Source organism: Polypterus senegalus, chromosome 5, assembly GCF_016835505.1.
Source record: "Polypterus senegalus isolate Bchr_013 chromosome 5, ASM1683550v1, whole genome shotgun sequence".
Classification (NCBI taxonomy): Eukaryota; Metazoa; Chordata; class Cladistia; order Polypteriformes; family Polypteridae; genus Polypterus; species Polypterus senegalus.
The window spans coordinates 109,669,956-109,691,426 of record NC_053158.1 but is presented as its reverse complement, the minus strand read 5'-3'; the positions used below and the strand labels follow the sequence as shown (position 1 = coordinate 109,691,426).

General features: G+C 40.7%; 1 protein-coding gene across 1 annotated transcript in view; it reads right to left on the bottom strand.

The window, feature by feature from the left end:
* The window catches only part of chpf2 (chondroitin polymerizing factor 2), a 69,292-nt gene extending 57,816 nt beyond the window's left edge, over nucleotides 1-11,476 (bottom strand). The window contains exon 1 of the mRNA XM_039753230.1: nucleotides 9,749-11,476. Coding sequence (XP_039609164.1) covers nucleotides 9,749-10,047 — 299 coding nt within the window. The 5' untranslated portion in view covers nucleotides 10,048-11,476. The remainder of the gene's footprint in view (nucleotides 1-9,748) is intronic.
* Between the last annotated feature and the right edge of the window lie 9,995 nt (nucleotides 11,477-21,471).

Genomic DNA, 21,471 nt, shown 5'->3' with positions numbered 1-21,471 from the left:
ATGAATCCCGTGACGAAGCAAAGAAGAGAATGAAGAGACTGGAGTGACAGGCGGCCTTATATAGGCAGGCAGCCAACAACGTGGGAGGCGTTGGGATGGGGGACCCAACGCCGCCTCACAAGGTGACTGAGCTGCAGGCTATGGACATATATATGTATGTAAGTAGGATTCAGTTAGCGTTGGGAACCCGCGTACCAAATTTTTTGAAGATAGGCCCATAAGTAACAAAGACTGTTGAAAAGTTCAATATAGCAGCCGACAGTGGCAACATACCACCGAAATAAGTACCAAATTTCAGCCTTCTACCTACACGGGAATTTGGAGAATTAGTGACATTGGAAAGTTCAATATGGCAGCTGACAGTGAAATCATACCACTGAAATAAGTACGTACACTGGTTTCGGTTAGCGCAGGGAAGCCGCCTACCAAATTTCGTAAAGATGGGGCCATGAATAAGAAAGTTCAATAGGGCGGACGTTGTTGACCATTATGCGTAGAATTTTGAAATTAAACCTGCTTAACTTTTGTAAGTAAGCCGTAAGGAATGAGCCTTCCAAATTTCAGCCTTCTACCTACACGGGAAGTTGGAGAATTAGTGACGTTGGAAAGTTCAATATGGCGGCTGACAGTGGCGTCATACCACCTGAAATAAGTATGTACATTGGTTTCGGTTAGCGCAGGGAAGCCGCCTACCAAATTTCGTGAAGATGGGGCCATAAATAAGAAAGTTCAACATGGCGGACGTTGTCGACCGTTATCGACCGTTATGACCGTTACGTGTAGAATTTCAAAATGAAACGTGCTTAACTTTTGTAAGCAAGCTGTAAGGAAAGAGCCTGCCAAATTTCAGCCTTCCACCCACACGGGAAGTTGGAGAATTAGTGATGAGTCAGTCAGTGAGGGCTTTGCCTTTTATTAGTATAGACTAGCACAATACCCGGGCTTCGCAACGGAGAAGTAGTGTGTTAAAGAAGGTAAAAAGAAAAGGAAAAATTTAAAAAATAACTTAACATGATTGTTAATGTAATTGTTTTGTCATTGATATGAGTGTTGTTCTCATATCTATATCTATCTATATCTATATCTTTATCTATCTATATATATAGATATATATATATATCTATATATATATATCTATATATATATATCTATATCTATATATATATATATATATATATATATCTATATATATATCTATATATATATATATATATATAGCAAAATACCCACGCTTGGCAGCGGAGAAGTAGTGTGTTAAAGAAGTTATGAAAAAGAAAACGAAACATTTTAAAAATAATGTAACATGATTGTCAAAGTAATTGTTTTGTGTATTTGGCGGCAGCGTCACAAAGTTGTTTTCGGTAGCTGCATCAGAAAATGTACCACAACGTCTGACACGCCTCCTTTTTACTGTTTTCTCACAGCTTGGATTGCTGCTGTCATATATATACACACACACACACACACACATACATATATATACATATATACACATACATATCTATATACATATCTACATATACACATATATACACACACAAATTATATACAGTATATGTGTGTATGTATATGTATATATATATATATATATATACACACACACACACACATACATATACTTGTGTGTATGTTTGTATGTGTCTATATGTGTGTGTATAGGTTTGGTCACTGAGTGCAAGGGAAAAAAAATTAATTATAGTCTACAAGTTATTAAACAGTAAAACATTAACGTTTTAAGAAGTACAGGTACATTAAAATTACATTTTCTATGTGAACGTTCAAATTTGTGCCTCTGGTAATGTGCCTTACCGGCATTTAAAGAAAATTAGTTTTGTGTCCTCTGCAGTGTTAAGAGAGAAAGGCTTTGGTTTGGGATAAAAGGAAAAAGGTGTAAAGAAAGGAAAGTTGCCTTTTTCTTTTATATAGTATAGAGATGTGTTCGCTGGCGTTATGATCGCCTTTTGGGGACAGTCGCGTGGGTCTTGTGTAGACTGGTGAGACGTCCCGCCATTAATCGGCTGTGATGGCACTGTCAGTCCTCCACTCCTGTGCGTGTCTTCATAATCTGAGCTGAGGACCTCATAATCGTATCCGTGCAAAAGAAAGTGTGAATCGCCTTAATATTATTTTGCCGTGGTGTAGAAAAGGGGTCCCGTGTTTGCACTTGTCCGGGCTATAGCGCAGGGGGAGGATGAAAAAAATTAAAAGTGCTCACTTTGACTTAAGGCAGAAGCAGTCAGCGTCTCAAAGGCCGGCACAGCTATGTACGCGCGCTGGCTGCTCGACTTTTGCTGGGCAGGAGACCCCTGTATTTGCAGACATGTTCATATCATCAAAAGTCTCAGCGCTCTTTGGAGGTCATTCATATATATATATATATATATATATATATATATATATATATATATATATATATATATATATATATATATATATATATATAGCAAAATACCCGTGCCTCGCAGCGGAGAAGTAGTGTGTTAAAGAAGTAATGAAAAAGAAAAGGACACATTTTAATAATAACGTAACATGATTGACATTGTCATGAGTGTTGCTGTCATATATATGCCTGCCTAAATAAGTCACCCTCGCTTTGCTCTTACTTTTTTACCGTTCATTATTCATGGCTAGTGGCGGAAAAATTATAAAATGGAAGGAGGATGGCTTTACCAAAACAATTTATTGATGGCGAATCGATTATTCATAAAGCTTGAATTGGTGATCTGTTTTCTGTGTTAACCTCATATTTTTTCATACTTCTTCTCAAACTAAGGTGGTGCGAGGGTAAAATGAATCGGGATGCGCTGATCAATGTAATCGGTGTGCCAGGAAATCATGCATTGACAAAAGCTCCCCTTTGCTTGTAATGCAAAGTGTGATTAAATGCATTATTTTTTAATGCGTTATGGAGCACATGCATCGAAGCTTCTCAGCTGTGCTTGTGCTAAGAAAAGGAAAGATTTTAAAAATAACGTAACACGATTGTCAATGTGACCTTTTGTAAGTAGTGCCTGGAGGATTCAGTGTGGAGAAACTCTAGACACAGCGTGTGTATTAACTTGTGGATTTTTCTGTGAGTATTTGGTGGCAGTGTGACGAAGTTGCTTCGGAAGACGGCGTTAGCCGCGGAGCTCAGCTCAGAGCGAAATGAGATGAATGGGAGGGAAGATGATGACGTGACTCCCCCACCCACCTTAACTGTCAATCCCCCACAAACACAGTCTCTTGGAATTTGCATAAGCACACCCCTTCACCTACAATTTTAAGTTAGTTACAAAGTGATCAAAACTCTCGTTTATATCCTGCGTCCTCTCATTAAACTTGTATCCCGCATTACCTGTGGGCATGTGAAACGCCAGCGTAGCCTGTCTATGAACTTAATTTAAAGTTTAGGTTTACACCTTGCTTTCTTTCCGAGGTAGCAGCATTCATTAATATGGTAGTATATGTCACTCGCTCGCTTCTTATTGTTTCGCTGCCTTCTCAATTATATAATGCATGTTTTCTTAAGCGCTTTTTGGAGGTCTTCCTGGTTTTCACGCACTGCGTTGACAGTCAGTTCACGTGATTACTTGGGAGGCGTGATGATGTCACACGAAATTCCGCCCCCCCACGTCTTTCCAGCTCAACTCTATTACAGTTAATGGAGAAAAATACCTTCCAGTTATGACCATTAGGCGTAGAATTTCGAAATGAAACCTGCCCAACTTTTGTAAGTAAACTGTAAGGAATGAGCCTGCCAAATTTCAGCCTTCTACCTACACGGGAAGTTGGAGAATTAGTGATGAGTGAGTGAGTGAGTGAGGGCTTTGCCTTTTATTAGTATAGATTAACAAAACAAGGTGTTCAAATTAAAGTGCAGTCTCCAAAATTCCAATAAATAATCCATAAAATCAGAAGTGAAACGTGGAGGTTAAAAACAATAGAAAAAAGTTAAAAGCAGGAAGCATTCTTTAAAAAACCAAGAAGCCCAGTGCCTGCTTCCCAACTGGGGAGTCGCCCTACTTGCAGCTGACCTTCGGTCTGCCTGCTTCAGCCACTTCATCCATGCGCGCTCTCGCCAGCGCTCTCTCTCTCTCTCGCGTCCGTTCTTTCTTTTTACTCCCCTTCAAGCCAACTCGCGCTTCTGTTTATCAAGATAAGCAGCCCTCTCTCTCTCACTCACCCGTCTTTTTTTTCTTTTTACTCCCCTTCTAGCTGACTCGCACTTCTGTTTATCAAGATAAGCAGCCCCAGGAACAATCATGAATGCGGACGGTCCCTCACAAGTGCACTTTGGTGAGAAACGCCCACATCGCTAATCGCCCCGACAACCTTTAGCCACATAACCACCACGCCCCCTCACCAAGCTGCGAGTGCGGCGATTATTTATTTTAAAGCTGGACTTTGACAGGAAATGTGGACACGCTATATCACACACGTGAAAGTTCACAGAGAGTTATAGGGCAGGTTGTTCACTGAATGCTAGCAACTGGCACACTAATGCTCGTGGGCAGTCGTGGCTTTGTCTCGAGAGAGGTAAACAAGGTCAGCACGCGAGTCGTATTCCAAACAAAGGTCGTATACCAAGCAAATTTTTTTGTGTCCAAACAGGACGTATACCAAGTTGGACTTATTCCAAAGCAGACGTATACCGAGGTACCATTGTACCATCCTTTTTCCTTTTGCATTGGCAGCCTTCCACATTCTCAGGCTTCGCAGCTATGCACAGTAGAGAAAAGTGGGGTTGTTGGGAGTCTGAGGTAACAACACTTAAGAGAATGGAACGTGGAAATTGCATCAATCTATTGGGAAGGACATTCTCTAGTATGGACTTTTGCAAAAGACTGAGGTTTGACGACAGGGCTGGGGTCATGTTTAAAGATGGGAGGACTGAATCAGATACAATACCTGCCTTGTTCATCCTACCGTTGTCCAGGAAACAACTCCACATGCATTTGTTACATATTTTCATTGTCTTGTGTTGCAATTACTCCCCCAAAGCAAAGTGCATGTCCTTCGAGCTCTAAACTCAAATGTGCTAAGTTAGTGATGCATCTTAGTGAGAAACAGCAGCTACTGTCTGCCACAAGTTTGGTGTTACCAAAATGACCGACTAACTAGAGGCATCAAGGCTGCTGGTCCCATCATCAATAGAAGCCTCTATTGCTCTCCAGTGGATCATGAAGCAGACGTCTTGGACACATTATTTGAAGTCAGCGTGTCCTTTACGATCTCCAACACCATCCACCAACAGTGAAGGCCAGAGAGTCAGAGATGATGTTGAGACATTACCAGTCTCGGCGTCTTCCAATTTAGAAACTAAAGTTGTTTTTTTTGCTATTTATTCATTGAGATGTTAGCACAAAAGGTCCCAGAATTTTAGGAAAAGATGTGATGGTCCAAGTTAGCTTCACCCTCCCTGGTTGCTTCCGCAAGTCTCTTGAACCCGTAACTATCGATGATCATGAACCAAGATGAGCTGGGCAAATGAAGAACCATATATTCAGCAAGGGGTTGGTGCAAACATGTTCAGAGCTTTTATTAAAACCAATCAATTGTTCAAAATCCAGTGCAGTGTGAAAAACAAATCTTCAATAAATAAATAATCCATAAAATCAGTGATGTCCAGGAACTAAAATCCAACAAATAATCCAAACGATAAAAACAGAATAAAACCATGCAGTCACTGGGTTCTTTCATTTAATCTTCCCAAACCTAGCACCCCCTCCACTCTCCATCTCCCCAACTTATTGTGCTCAGCTTTTGCTGCCAGCAGAAACACCAGCAGACAAGGTCACATCCTCCAGCTATCACCACAGCTGCTTCCATCAGCGTTTGCCATGATGCTTTGAGCCAACTGTCCCTCCATCTTCCATAGCACATTAAAGATCTCTAGGAGGGCACCACCACCATTGTACCCCTCTCCACCATCCAAAATCAGCCAGGATGATACACCTTGGGGGCCGATCATACGCTTCTCCATGTGGCTGTCAAAAGCTCTGCCTCTTCAACATAACACTGGCTCAGGCACCCAATACTTCACTCTCGAGTCAGTTTTTTTTCCATGCTTCTCTGCTGTTTCCCGTTCTCAGCCATGCAGGCTCCCTTTATCCTGCCTGATTGAGTATAGGTATGATTCTCCTCCTACCCAGAGGTGTGACTGAGGTGCCTGACTGATCGCATGCACACATGCAAATGCAAGCAGATCAGCCAAGCACCCCAAATTAACCCTACAGCGAGGGCCAGCATGCGCACACCCTCACCTAATTGGAGCCTGCATGATCTTGGACTCATTTTATTTAAAACCACACTTCACCACAGACCTCTTAACACAAATGACTAGCGAGAAAAAATGTTTTTGGTACGTTAGCAGTTGTATTTTGTGTACTGCATGTTGTGGGTTATGTCATGGTTACTATATTATGAAAAGTGCATATTATCCAAAATAGCATTTTATTATAAAGGATTCCATTAAGAAAAGTGTATTTTGATCAATTATAGTGAAAGATTACAGCATTTGGTTGTTTTCTGGAACCCCTATTTCCCATAGATTCAAAGTATTAACATACGCGCCGTTTTCTAGGAACATAACCCGAAAAAAAAAGCAAATAAAGGCTTCATTGACATAATAATAATAATAAATAACTATTGTTATTACTATTATTATTATCAATCATATTTTCTACTTTGTGTTAAAGTCTCACTACTGCAAATATACAGTATACTTCACTGTTATAGTGTTTTTCTTCACCCTTGCACATATGTTCTCATATATACATTAACCTTATACAAAAGTTGGTTTTATGGAAATATCCAATTTTTAGTTTTGTATCAGAGGTTAAGAAGGTCCTTTTTAGAAAATAAACTGAATTATCTATATGTTCAATTGTCTATCTCCCCATTCAAGGTACAAAAGTAGTCTAATACTGTATTAAAACATGAGAATGTCAATTCAAAGAAGAAAAGTTGCATCATTCTAGATGCCAAGCAGTCCAATCTTGAAATAATAAAACCATGAACCAGGCTCAGTTAAAATGAAAGAACCTGAATGCAGATGCCTATCAGAAGAAATCAGCTTCTGCTTTCCAGGTGCAACTGATCAGGTTACAGAGCATTTATCCAGCAACAGCTAAGCTTCTTCAAATATACAACACCTTAGGCTATAGTTCATAGGAGTTGCTTAGGAGTGGCTAATGTGAGAGAAAGAGAAAAAAAAAAGAACACTTTCCTTCAAGGCTCTTAAATCAAATACATTTCAATAATACATTATAAAACTGAAACTATATATATATATATATATATATATATATATATATATATACACACACATATATATACACACACACACACGGTGTATAAAACTGTCAAACTTTTATTTGGAAGTGAATAACCTTACTCTGCAGCCGAGTGATGACACCCAAAATATTTTTATTACAAAACACTTTTACATGAAAGTATGTAGCAAGACATGTGCATAATCTTCTCCAATTCACCACACTGTGCTTCCCCTTTAACACAGGAAGTTGACGATAAAAAAAAATAAATGCTCATTTATTCTCTGTTTATAGTACAAACTTTGCATATAGCCGAAAAATGTCAATATGCTACATAAAGTGTTACTAACAAGCTACCCTCACAGCATACTTTAATGTGAAATCAGCTTGATTTTAATTGCTTGGAGCATTAGCTAAAAATCTCCTTAAAGAGTTGCTTTATATGATACTAGTACAGGACAGCTGCATTGCTTCACTACATCAATATATACTAAAGACTTTGGAAAACCAAACAATATATATTTTGTTTATTACTATACTATTCATGCCAAGCATACTTTAAAAGTATAAGATGGGAAACAAAAACAAGATTAAAAAAAAAATACCAAATGAGAATTAAATGTCCCTAAAACAATACCATCTTATTAGCCTAGATCAGGGGTGCCCAAGACATCAATCACGATCGACCGGTAGATCAGAAATGTAGTGCAGGTAGATCGCGTTGCATTCAAAAAAAAACATTTTTTAAACGTAAGTCTATCATATATCCTACCTATGGCATTTGCCACTTGATTGACATACAGGGTGGCCAATCTGAGATCTCTTTTCTTCTAACACACGATCAAACGCGCAAGCTACTGCAAAACTCCAGCTGTGATCTAGTTAGCCTTCCAATTTATATTGAGTGAAGAAGGGATTTTAAAAAAGAAAATTGTTTGGGGAGGGTATGGGCTGGATGTGGAATTGGATTTTTTTTCACAATGCCACAATCGAAGTGTGTTTGTCTGATCTGTCAATCTATCATTGCTATTCCAAAGAAGGAAAATGTGGAAAGGCACTTTCAAACTATTCATAAAAACTAAGAAACTGACTTCCTTCCGAAAAGTGATCCAAGAAAGAGAAAGGAGAGGGAACTAAAATCACAGTTAAATCGGACAGCCGTCATTTTTCACTTGGCTGAATTCAAAAGCAAAGGCAGACACACCGAAGCATCGTTTCGGGCAAGTCACTCAATCATTAAGCATTAGAAGTTCTTCCAAGAGCTACCTCGTTGACTGCATTATTCGGCTCTACTTATTTATGCGAGTCAGTCTTTTCCCACATGAACATTAAATCCAAATACTGTAGTGACCATAAATGTATTGAATTGTTATTGTGCCATAAAGGTTATTCAGTTATGGTATGACAACATATATTTTATGTATAAAGTATACTCAGTATATATATATATATATATATATGTGGGCACCCCTGGCCTAGATGAACAATAAAGTTAATGTATAACAAGAAGTAAACATCTTGCAATCAAGCACTGTCCAGCAGGTTACTCGGACATAGGATCACTGCACATTCGTGACACAGAGTTCAGTCAAATACAGTCAAGAATCAAAATGTACGTATCTGCTTTAAATTCTGTCATGTTTTTACTGAGCATTTATAAGAGCATATATTTGTTTCACATTTAGCACATATTACATTAAGAAAAATAATATCCACCCATTTATTTGCTAGTTCTCTTATCTTGTTCAGGACTGTAGGATTTTGGAGTCTAAACTGACAGACATTGGCATGAAGCAAATGGTGCTCTAGTTTAAAGCAAGATATACACAAAAAAAAAACTACTAAACATGAGCAATTTATTAACTAGGTCATCAGGGGCATGTCATCTGAACGATAAATAATGGGCAAAGCAGATGACACCTACATATACACTGTAGAGAAACATGTAAATAAGAGCCAACACCATAGCCTAAAGCTATCTTAAGGAACAAAAACATGAAAATTGTTTAAAGTTCTTTAACAGCTTTATCACTTTACACCTTCACATCAACACAAACCAAAAATAATAATAATGGGAAATAAGCTGCAAAAAATGTCTTGGCAGTTGCTGGTGTTAGCATCTCAAATGCTGTTTATTGTCTCATTAAGTCATGTAGGCATTTGTCCCAAACAAGCTTTCTATATGTCCAAGCAATATATGGAGTATGAAATGGCAGTCAAATCCCAACACATATAAGTAAACATTAAAATATAATTGTAATAAAATTGAGAATAAACATTAGCATGTTTGCCTTATTGTTGTGAGTGACTTTGACTGGCATCTTTATTTACTCTTACTATCTAAATATATTCATACACCAGTTTTATTAAAAACTATTGACTGCATAATACTGAATCAAACATGACACTACTAAGAGCAGCTTAGGGGAAAGTTATTAGCAGAAGTCACACAGAACTTTTAAATTAGTCTGAAATAACCACAAATCACTCACCTGAAGACCTTCTTGTGAAGCTTATTGGGATCCCTGTGGTAAGGAACAATGCGTGGCTGGAAATCTTCACTTCCTGGTGGAGCAGCATTGTTGTCTTTAAGACTGTGCTCATTCTCACTGCTCCCAAACAACGCAGTATTGACCAGTTCATCACTACAGGGCTCTTCTAAATCTCCTTGGGTCCAAGACACCATGAGTAAGCTGAGGCTACATCCCAGGGAGAGGCCCAAAATCAAAGGCAAAGCAGGCCTGAAGAGAGCAAGGCCAGACAGGAGGCGCATGGCAGAGCCCATGCTCATTGGGAGACCACACGCAAAGCAAAGATGACAGAGCTAGCCAAAAGGCAAGTCTAAGTATTTTTTTTGCTCAGCAAATACTAAATTTAATTGAACTACTGCAAAAACTAATCACTTGTCAACAAAGGGTAAGGTGACTTTTGTTTTGAATAACTATAAAGAAACTTGTTTCCAGCCACTATTGGAAAGCAATACTGACAAGTTTATACTTTATTCTTCTAATGTAACCCAAATATAACAAACTGTAAAATACGCACTGAACAAATCTACTAATCAACATGTATTTATCTGCATTATGCAGGTTCTCTGTCCCTAAGTAACAGCTTAAAACACAATGTCTAATAATCTGCTGCTCCGTTACGTGCTAAAACAACACTATCCTCTTGAGCATTGCTTGTATGCATGCGAAACGAAACATTAATTGCACAGTATAGTACTTTCCTTGCAAACCGTAAACGGGCTACCTGAAAATCTTCCAATCACAAAAATTAGCTTTGGCAGCTAGAATATCACAACTACTTATCGGCATGGGGTTGCCAACCAGGTTTCCTACAAACAAAGAATGTCAGAAAATTCCGATTTTACGCGTCTTGGATTGGAAACTTTTTACATTCATCTGTTTAAAGAAAAAAAAAAAAACGGCTATACTTTACACGTCACTTACTGTCATGTCAGGGAAAACTTTGCCCCAATGCAGCGACTAACCCAGAACCTCGCCTGCGGGTCTGATACGTTGTAAACTGATCTTTAGTGTTTTTTGTTGTAATAGAATAGGGGAATCGCACCCGGGTGTCCAGTGACAGATAAAAGAAGGCGCATATGCGCGGAGGAAGACTCACTGATGCGCTAGTGGCTAAGCCAGTCTTCTGTACGCCCTGGCTGGCAGCAAACGAATGGAAAGAGTCGACACCTCCAACGCCACGCTCGCAACAAACAAAGTGACATATCCCATCCAGTAGCTACGTAGTGTTATCAGTATCCAAATCGATCGACTGCATTACTCTTCAACAAACAATGAACTGGACTTTCGCTCCAGGTAACAGAAAGCATGGCATTTGCAATACAACACCGCAAACCTCAGCATTTAGAAGCATTTCCGTAACAGAACAATGACTAGATCTTTTTTTATAACTGCAATGATAACTGTTAGTGACAGTAAGCAATATCCTAAATTCAAAAAGTGAACGAAAACTATACGACCTCAGCTTGTCGTAGCATCTACCAAGATGCAGACAAAAGTGCCGTAAAGGCCGACCGGCACTTTAGTCCTTCATTGGCCTGCTCCGGTTTCAAGCGTTAGTCATTTAAAGAAAATGAAGATATAAGCATAGGGAAGTTCGTCTCTCAATCCAACTAGCTGGGCTGCGCTCGTCTCGCTTTCGCTCACTCGCTCGCGCTCTCTCTCTCTCTCTCCAGCTGATTCTCATTCGCAGAAAACTCCTCCCACTTCCTCCACTCGCACGCAGAAAAAAAATCAGAAACAATACCCCTCCAATCCCCTGGAAACAAAAGCACGGCTATTTAGTTCCGGATTTGCAACAGTCCACAGTAATTCTTTTTACAGGACAGTCTTGACCATTTAAATTTTAGATCATAGAGTATTGTTTCTGGCGGATGCATTTCCATCCATCCATCCATCCATCCAGCTTACTGTTTTCTGAATTCGCGTATTCAATCTAATGTCGCAGGAAGATGGAATGTTATGCAAAGTCGAAAAAAAATGGTAATTTGCTATAAACGTATTGCCCAGTTTCATATAAGTATAGTAAACAACGGAATGATGGAAGGCTGAATTATGACTACAAATTAGATACAGCTTAGTTGGTTCATTATTGACTTCTTTCATTTTCTTTGCATCTTGCACTACTAGGTAATGTGGAAAGTGGCATTCTAATGCACATTTTTTCAGATGTTCTTGATTCTTTGTTTTAGTAAATTAAGTTGTCTGTCTTACATTTCAAGTTGTCCGTTTATATATTTTAGTCAGAAATAAATAATCATCAATCTTTTATTGCGAAATCACACACAGATTAATATTACGTGCAAAGACAGCGAGCAGGCCTGTTGCACTGGTGCTGCTGTGAGACATCAACACTAATCACTGCACCACCATGCAATGCAAGCCTAGCTCAGCCACTACAAAAAACGTTTTATAAGGAAGGAAGTCTGCAGGTCTCCATGACACCAGTATTACCTCTATTTATGTATTACTTCGGAAGGCACTGTGCTTCTTATGGGAATCTCTTGCTCTTAGTCTGTGTTTCAGTTTCTCTCTGAAAGAATGATCTAAGACATAAAATAGTTAAATTTATTGGTAATACAAGGATTACTGGAGGATAGTATATCTCTGTATGTTCATTTATAGAAAGACAATAAACAAGATAAAATAAAGCAAAAAATCTTATTTCTTGAATCACTGTGTAATAGAGCACATTCTTACCAGATCTACTGTCCTTAGAGTTTAATCAAATAATGAAACCTTTTCAGAAATTCTGTTTCTGATTGATCTAATAAATTCTGCTCAAGGTTTTCTTTGTTGCCAGACTGGTAAAAGTGGTTACACTTGTATCCATACCATCCTGGCACATCCTGGATAATAACAATCAGTACACCAGAGTCCTTTTTATAGATTGCCACTTAGCATTTAAAATTGTGGTACCATCAAAGCTGATCACCAAACTCCTTAATTTTAATTCCTAAACAACATACCCAACCATATTCATTTTGGCAGCATCACATATAGCATGTGTGCTAAACTCTCTTCTGTACTTCTCTTTCCTCTTTTACTGTGAGGAGAGTCAACTCCAACTATCATTAAATTTGCTGATGACATCACTTTCATAGGCCTGATGAACAACAATGATGAGATGACTTACAGAGAAGAGATCTATCTGCTGACTCATTGGTACCACAACAACAATCTCACCCTTAATGTTGCCAAAACCAAAGAGTTGGTCTTTGACTTTGGGAAGCAGAAAGCAGACCACACTGCCATCTACATTAAAGGGAAGGTAGCAGCATTACAATTGCAAATACATATTGTGTGTTGTGAACGCTGGCCCGGACACAGACAGACAGACACCGTTGGCTCCACCACACACTGTTTATTTACACTTTTTATTTACAAATTACGTGCACTCTCAACCCCAGTGCCTCCAGCACCGATTCCCCAAAGTCCAGGCCACACAGTTCCACTGCCTTTCTCCTGGCCGCCTCCAGTCCTCACTCTAGCTCCGTCCTCTTCCACCCGACTTCTGCCCATGACTGGAGGGAGGCGGCCCCTTAAATAGGAACCCGGATGGGCTCCAGCTGTTTCCCAGCATTCCTCCATAGCCACGCCCCAGTGTGGCAGAAGTGCCGGCTGCGCACCCGGAAGCCGTCCGGGTGTTTCCGGTCGTCTTCCCCCCAGCACTTCCTGGTGTGGTGGAAGTGCTGGGCTCCCGGGATATTCAGGCACTGGGGCGCCGCCTGGCGGTGGCCACGGGTCCTTACAGGGCTGGGCTTCCAAGCCCTTCACCCGAGGCCCCCAACATAACCAGGGCGCACGCCCCTCGCGGTCTGGAGGAGGCACAAGCCCTCCTCCGGTCCTCCTGGGCGTCCCGGCCGGGTACCACAGTGTATATATACAGAATATATAGGGTGGTCCAGATCTAATTATGCAATTTTCATTATGCTATAACTTATTAAGTTCATTACAGTGATCCTTTGCTATATCGCGCTTCGACTTTCGTGGCTTCACTCCATCTAAATGTTTAAATGTAAGCATATCTAAATACATATCACAGATTTTTTGCTGGTTCGCAGATTTCTGCTGACAATGGGTCTTTTAATTTATGGTACATGCTTCCTCAGTTGGTTTGCCCAGTTGATTTCATACAAGGAATGCTATTGGCGGATAGCTGAGAAGCTACCCAATCAGAGCACGTATTACATATTAAATAAAACTCCCCAATGATATACTATGTGCTTCCCGCATGGTGCTTTGCATACTTGAAAGACCAAACAGCACATATTGATTTTTGATTGTTTGCTTTTTCTCTCTCTCTCACTCTCTCTGACATTCTCTGCTCCTGATGGAGGGGGTGTGAGCAGAGGGGCTGTTTGGACACTGGCCTAGAGGATACAGACCCTCCTCTAAAAAATGCTGAAAGACTACCTTCACATTGCTCCCTTCCTTGCAGCTGCTTTCTCTGGCGGTGCTTCGCATACTTAAAAGCCCGAACAGCCCTATTGATTTTTGATTGTTTGCTTCTCTCTCTCTCTCTCTCTCTCTCTCTCTCTCTCTCTGACATTCTCTGCTCCTGACGCACACTCCTTTGAAGAGGAAGATATGTTTGCATTCTTTTAATTGTGAGACTAAACTGTCATCTCTGTCTTGTCATGGAGCACAGTTTAAACTTTTGAGTAAAGGATGTTATTTCATGTCTAGAGGGCTCTAATAATATTAAAAAACGTATTTAGAAGGTCATAAACAGGTTTTCTATGCTCTAACTGCGAAAATATTCGATTTATAAATAAAGAATCCTACTTCGCGGAAATTCAATTATCGCGGTAGAGTCTGGATTGGATTAACCACGATAAACGAGGGTTTACTGTACATAGAAAATCACCTGAAAAATCCTGGACCATCGAGAAGTGTGCGAACTGATAACATGAAGAATCATATTTGCGCCGAACTGGAATTGTACCCGCATAAATCAAAGTCATCCAGATGATCTGGATCTACAAAATTAGATCTGGACCACCCTGTATATATGTATATATATATATATATATATATATATATATATAGTGGCGAGTGCCTGGGGGTGGTACCCAGCCGGGACACCCAAGAGGACTGGAGGAGGGCTTGTGCCTCTTCCAGACCACGATGGGGCGGCCTCCCTGGTTGCTTTGGGGACCACAAGTTGGGAGCTTGGAAGCTCATCCCTGTTGGGACCCGTGGTCACCACCAGTGGGCACCCCAATGCCTACAGAGCCATGGACCTCAGCACTTCCGCCACACCCAGAAGTGCTGGGGGGAAGAGGATCGGGGACACCCAGAGTGCTTCCAGGTGCGCAGCCGGCACTTCCGCCACACTGGGGAGTACCGGTATAAGATTGCTGGGAAGCACCTGGAGCACATCCAGGTAACTATAAAAGGGGCCGCCTCCCTTCATTCAAGGCTGGAATTGGGTGGAAGAGGACAAGGTCTGGGAGAGGAAAGAGGCGGACTTTGGGGAGTCTTGTGGGTTGTGTGGTGATGATTTACACCATGTCTGCCTGTTTGTGTCCGGGGCTTAGTCCACAATATATCGCTTTATCACGCTTCGACTTTCTCGGCTTCACTCTATCGCGATTTTTTTCTCATACACGCTTACGTCACTACGCATGCGCTTTCTGAGAACTTTTATCTAAGCCCTACGATGGCTCCTAAACATGCTGCTTTTTCTAAGCCTTCTGACAATAAAACTAAGCGCCGGAGGAAGATGCTTACTATCCAGGAGAAGGTGAAACTCTTGGATATGATTAAAGATGGCAATACCCTACAAAAGCCTCCTCACGCATATGAAAAGGCAGCGCCAGCAACTGCCTATCAAGATGTTCTTCAGCCGCGCACCCAGACACCCACTGCCTACTCCTAGTACTTCTTCACTGAAGACAACAACACACCTGCTGAAGATACTGCACCACCTCTGAAGACTCTCCTACTGAGGTCGTGCCTTAATAGGTTAGTGGTTGTGTGTAATTAAATGTACAGTACAGTACAATAATCTACTATATAAAAGCGTTCAGGATTGTCCTTCCGTCCCGTGAGTGCAAAGCATATTCCGCTTATTACAGATTTACTACTTGCAGCTTGAGGTACGAAGTGACGCGATGTGAGCAGAGTTCAGGTGCTCTCATCGTTCCCTTGCTTTTGTGCGCGATGAGCTGGAAAAATAGACAAAATCATGTCTCTGGAAATAATTAATGTTGATGGAGTACAAATGCCTCACCGTGTAGTAAATATCAGGAGAGATGGTGCTTGCTTATTCTCATCTATAGCTTATTTAGTGCATGAAACTCCATCTTTACTGGTACAGATTCGGGCTGGCATTGTACAACTTTGGACAGGCACTTGAGGAGATAAAAAAAAAACAGGTTTTCGGGAGATGTTATGAATGGGCACTTTGATGTTCTCATTCCCTACACTTACATGCCTGATGTACACATGGAGCACAAAATTGAGGATAAAAGTCAGTCGCCTTAAAAGGCGAGTGCGCCTAGTAATATGATATTTGTAACGTCTAATATGTCTTATTTTCTCTTATTTTGTCTAATATATTGGGTAATATGAGTGTAATGGTGACTAAAGGGTGTTATTTCATGTCTAGAGGGCTCTAATAATGTTAAAAAACGTATTTAGAAGGTCGTAAACAAGTTTTCTATACTCTAACTGCGAAAATATTCGATTTATAAATAAAGAATCCTACTTCGCGAAAATTCATTTATCTTGGTAGAGTCTGGAATGAATTATCCGTGATAAAAGAGGGTTCACTGTATACAGTATGTACTTTAAAATATTAGAGAAGACAAAGGGTATATCAATTAAAGGCACAGGTACAAAATGAGGTTGATCCTTCCTAGGAATTTGTTGTAATTGACACTCTAGACAAGAGTTCCAAAAACGACAAACCTCCTCATTTATCCCAGGCCAAAAAGAAAAGAGTTTAATAGTCTCCAAATTTTTATCAGGCCCAAGGTAAGCACCTAAGAGGTCGGCATGAGCTAGCTTGCAGATCTACTGCCAGTAGGTTTTTGCGACTAGCAATAGTAGTGTTACCTCTCCCTCGTGTTCTGCAACACAGTATAACAAGTCATTTTATAAGACAAAGTGTAGCCCGTTCGGCATGAGATATGCAGTATGTTGCCTGTCTTCTAGGACTACTGCATTTTTAGCACATTTTAGGGAATCATCATTCCACTGTTCCCACTTAAATGAGTCCAGCAGTCGCCAAAATTGTAAATGTAGTTCAGAAAGCAGATCAGGGTGACCTCCTGGGGCAGGGCATCAGTCTGTAGCACTGCAGGGATGTCATGCATACTATTCAGTGAGTCAGGGCAGCCACTGGCATTGTCAGATGCGCTGGTTTGTTCATCTTACAGTGAAAATTCTGCTGACTATGCCACTGTAAAGTATGGGAGAAAAACAAGATAAAGATTTGGGGCATCTCAAAGGCAAACCTGGATGGCACATAATCAAAAAACAGCAAAACAACAATAGGTCTTTTCAGACTGGAGTCAAGATAGTGACAGATTCAAAGATGGCGGCAATGTCCCTTAAGATGTAGCCAGACTTGAAGGTGTGGGGTCAGGAGAACATGATCCTGAAGTAACTGCTGGTCATCTGATCTGTTGGAGAGAAAGTACATACAGTATATGCTGTATATCAGTGAGCTCCTGGACTACTTGGTGGCGTTGCATGTACATAACACCCCAGAAGTTCTCAGTTGGATTCAGGTCTGGGGGCCAGTTAATGACATCAGTACCTTCATCATCCAGAAACTGCCTACATACTCTGGCCATATGAGGCCAGGCATTGTCCTACACTAAGAGAAACTCAGGGCCCACTCCACCAGTATAAGGTATGACAATGGCTCTGTAGATTTCATCCCAGTACCTAACAGCAGTCAGGTACCATTGCCTAGCACATGGAGCTCTGTGTGACCCTCCAAGGATATGCCTCAACCAGACCATCACTGACCCACCACCAAATCAGTCATTCTGGATGATTTTGCAGGCTGCATAACATTCACCAGGGCATCTCCAGACTCTTTCATGTCTATCATATGTGCTCAGTGTGAATCTGCTGAAGAGAAAGGGGTGTCAGTGGCAGAGCTACCAAATGTGCTTTCTCTGGCGAATGTCAATCGAGCTGCAAAATGATGGGCTGGGACCCCATAGAGGACATCAGGCCCTCTTGCTATACTCATGGAACCTGTTTCTGACAGTATGGTCAGAAACATGCACACCAGTAGCCAGCTTGAGTTAATTTTGTAGGGGTCTGACAGTGCTCCTCCTGTTCCTCCTTGCACAAAGGAGCAGATACCAGTCCTGCTTCTGGGTTAATGTCTTTCTATGGCCCAGTCCAGCTCTCCTTGTTTAATGGCCCATCTCCTGGTATCTCCTCCATGTCTTGAGACTGTGGTGTAAGACATCGCAAACCTTCTGTGACGGCACGTACTGTATAGATGTGCTATCCTGAATTGGTTACAGGTACCACCTCATGCTAACATTAGTGACAAGAACAACAGCAAAACGCCGAACTAGAGTAGAATCAGGATTATAAGGAGAGAGCAATTGTCTATGGTTACCACCAGCAAAATTATTCCCTTGTCTTGCTATTGCTCCTCCAATGCACCTGTTGTCACTTTCATTTGCACCAAAGCAGGTGAAGTTGATTCACAATCACTTATGCTTCCTAACTGGAGAGATTGATATTCCTGAAGCATAACTGACTTGCTGTTGAACTATGATGTTTAAGTGTTTCCTTGATTTTTTTAAACAGTATATATATATTGCACTCTATGTATTCAGTACATTGTGTGTTTGGGGATGTTTCTTGATATGTTATTACTCTTCTGAGGAGATATGTAAGTAAAAAGTTGATTATACTATGTACACATGACAATAAATGTTAACTTAAACTATATATCTGTACAGATAACTAAACAAACTAAACACAAGAAAATGTTTAAAAGAGTGAGATCTATCATGCACACAAGTCTTCCATTTCAGTTCTGCCCATTTTCAGAAAAACAATATCTCTAACAATAAGCAAATGAAACACAAGGAGAGATAAACTCAACACAGACAAAGACCAGGTGTGAGATTCAAACACAGGATGCTGGATCCATAAAGCAGTAGCACTAATTATTGTGCTAACATGCTGCTTTATATGCAAACAAAATATTACAAAATATTATAACACAATATTACACGCATATGCACTCACCAGCTACTTTATTATGTACACCTTTTCAACTGCTTGTTAACACAGATATCTGATCAGCCAATCACATGGCAGCAATTCAGTGCATTTGGGCATGTAGACATTCTTTAAGCAAAAATGCCTTTGTGACAGATAGGGGGCGCTGTCATCCCCTTGACCCCTCAGACCAGACGCCAGACACCAGGTAAAAGTCCAATAATTTTCTTTATTTGGACTATATAGTGCACAAAGCACCCTCCACTCCAAAATACTCATACAATACACTATAATAAATCAATACAATAATCAATCCTCCTACTCCCAGACGCTTTGCCACCCTTCCTCCCGACTCAGCTCCCCCATCTGAGATCTCACACGGTCTCTTATAGTCCTTGACCCGGAAGTGCTTCTGAACCCTCAGTCTATGTGACTTACTAGCACTTCCAGGTCTGATCAAAACTGTTCTTTTTCATCCCGGAAGTACGTCATTTCCTCTGTCGCTGTGTCTAAGACATACTTCCGGGTTATAGGTAAAATAGAAGTCTCTGGGCCTCCCTGCAGCGTCCCCTGGCGGCCCCGACGTTATCCAGCAGGGCTGTACAGGAAAACTCCAATGTCCATGATGCCCTGCTGGAATTCGGGGAATCTCCATGTCACAGGGAGGGCTCCCTCTGGCAGCTTGGGGATATTGGCTGGGATGAATGGCCGGCCATAGTCCCCTCTTGTTGATGTTAGAGGTCAGAGGAGAATGACCAGACTGGTTCATGCTAATAGAAGGGCAACAGTAACTCAAATAACAACTCATTATAACCGAGATATGCAGAAGATCATCTGTGAAGGCACAACACATTGAACCTTGAAGAAGATGGGCTACAGTAGCAGAAGACCACGCCAGGTGCCACTCCAGTCAGCTAAGAACAGGCAACTGAGAGTTGCACAATTTGCACAGGCTCACCAAAATTGGACAATAGAAGATTGGAAAAATGTTACCTGGTTTGAATAGTCTCAATTTATGCCACGACATTCAGATGAATGGGTCAGAATTTCACATTAACAACATTCAAAACATGGATTCATCTTGCCTTGTATTAAAGGTTCAGGCTGCTGGTGGTGGTATAATTGTGTGGGGGATATTTTCCTAGCACACATTGGACCCCTTAGTACTAACTGAGCATCGTTTAAATGCCACAGCCTGAGTATTGTTGCTGACTACATCCATCCCTTTATAACCAAAGTGTACCCATCTTCTGAAGACTACTTCCAGCCATGTCACAAAGCTCAGATCATCTCAAACTGGTTTCTTGAACGTGACAGTGAATTCATTTTACTCGTATGGCCTCCAAAGTCACCAGATCTTAATCCAATTGAGCACCTTTGGGTCGTGGTGGAATGAGAGATTCACATCATGGATGTGTTGCAGACAAATCAGGAGCAAATGCGTGATGCCATCATGTCAATATGGACCAAAATCCCTGAGGAATGTTTCCAGCACCTTGTTGAATCTATGCCATAAAGAGTTACGGCAGTTCTGAAGGCAAAAGGGGGTACAACCTGGTACTTCCAATAGTCACCTAATAAAATGTCCGGTGAGTGTATATTTTAAATGGAAGCACAGAATAATATAAAGTATAAGGGCTTTAAAGACACTCCAATTAATGTCCTGATGAATGAAAAAGAAAAGAAGCCAAAAGTAATGGTTTTGGTGCTTGTCACCAATCTTTAGAGCTCTCCATGAGCTAGTCAATGCTTTTGAATGAGGGAGCTCCTTCCTTTTTAGACGTTGATCCCAAAATTAATGCTGAATTTCAGATAGGTGGTAATATATATACCAGAGAGAATGAAAGAGGGAGGTCTTGCAATTTTTAGCCATGAAGTGATGTCAAGCTTTGGGGGGTTCTCTTCCACTGTAGAGACTGAAAGGGAAACTTGGTCAGTGGTTGTTCCTTACATGTAGTCTTTCTCCTGTGCCCCCCTTCAACCAGATCCATTAGACACTCCTGAACTTAATGCATGTGACAATATACATGTTTTTATACAGTATATACAGTAAAATAAATCCAGAAAGGGGTAAAAACAACACATTTGACCCATGTGGTAAAGTACTACACCACTACACCACTGAGTCTTTGTATTTGGATAAATTAATGTCAGCAGTTAAAACAGATGTAAATGAGAAAGAGTTTAAAATATATCATAATAGAAAAGTAGAAATGAGATATTATTAATTTTTATCACAAGGAGTAACTACACACTTTTACTTTTTTGTCTGTCAGTGAAATAAAATGTTCCTCCAATATTAGGGTAGCCTTGGTTTTTCACTCCTCTTTCTCAGATGTTTTCACCCCTTTGACCAGCCCCATCAAGTGATAAGTAATCTCACTAAAATCCTGACTTTCAAGGTCAGAAGCTGAGTTTAGCTATGGTGACCACAGAACACCAAAAAAAACACAAATGTTGGAAAAGAAGAATACTAC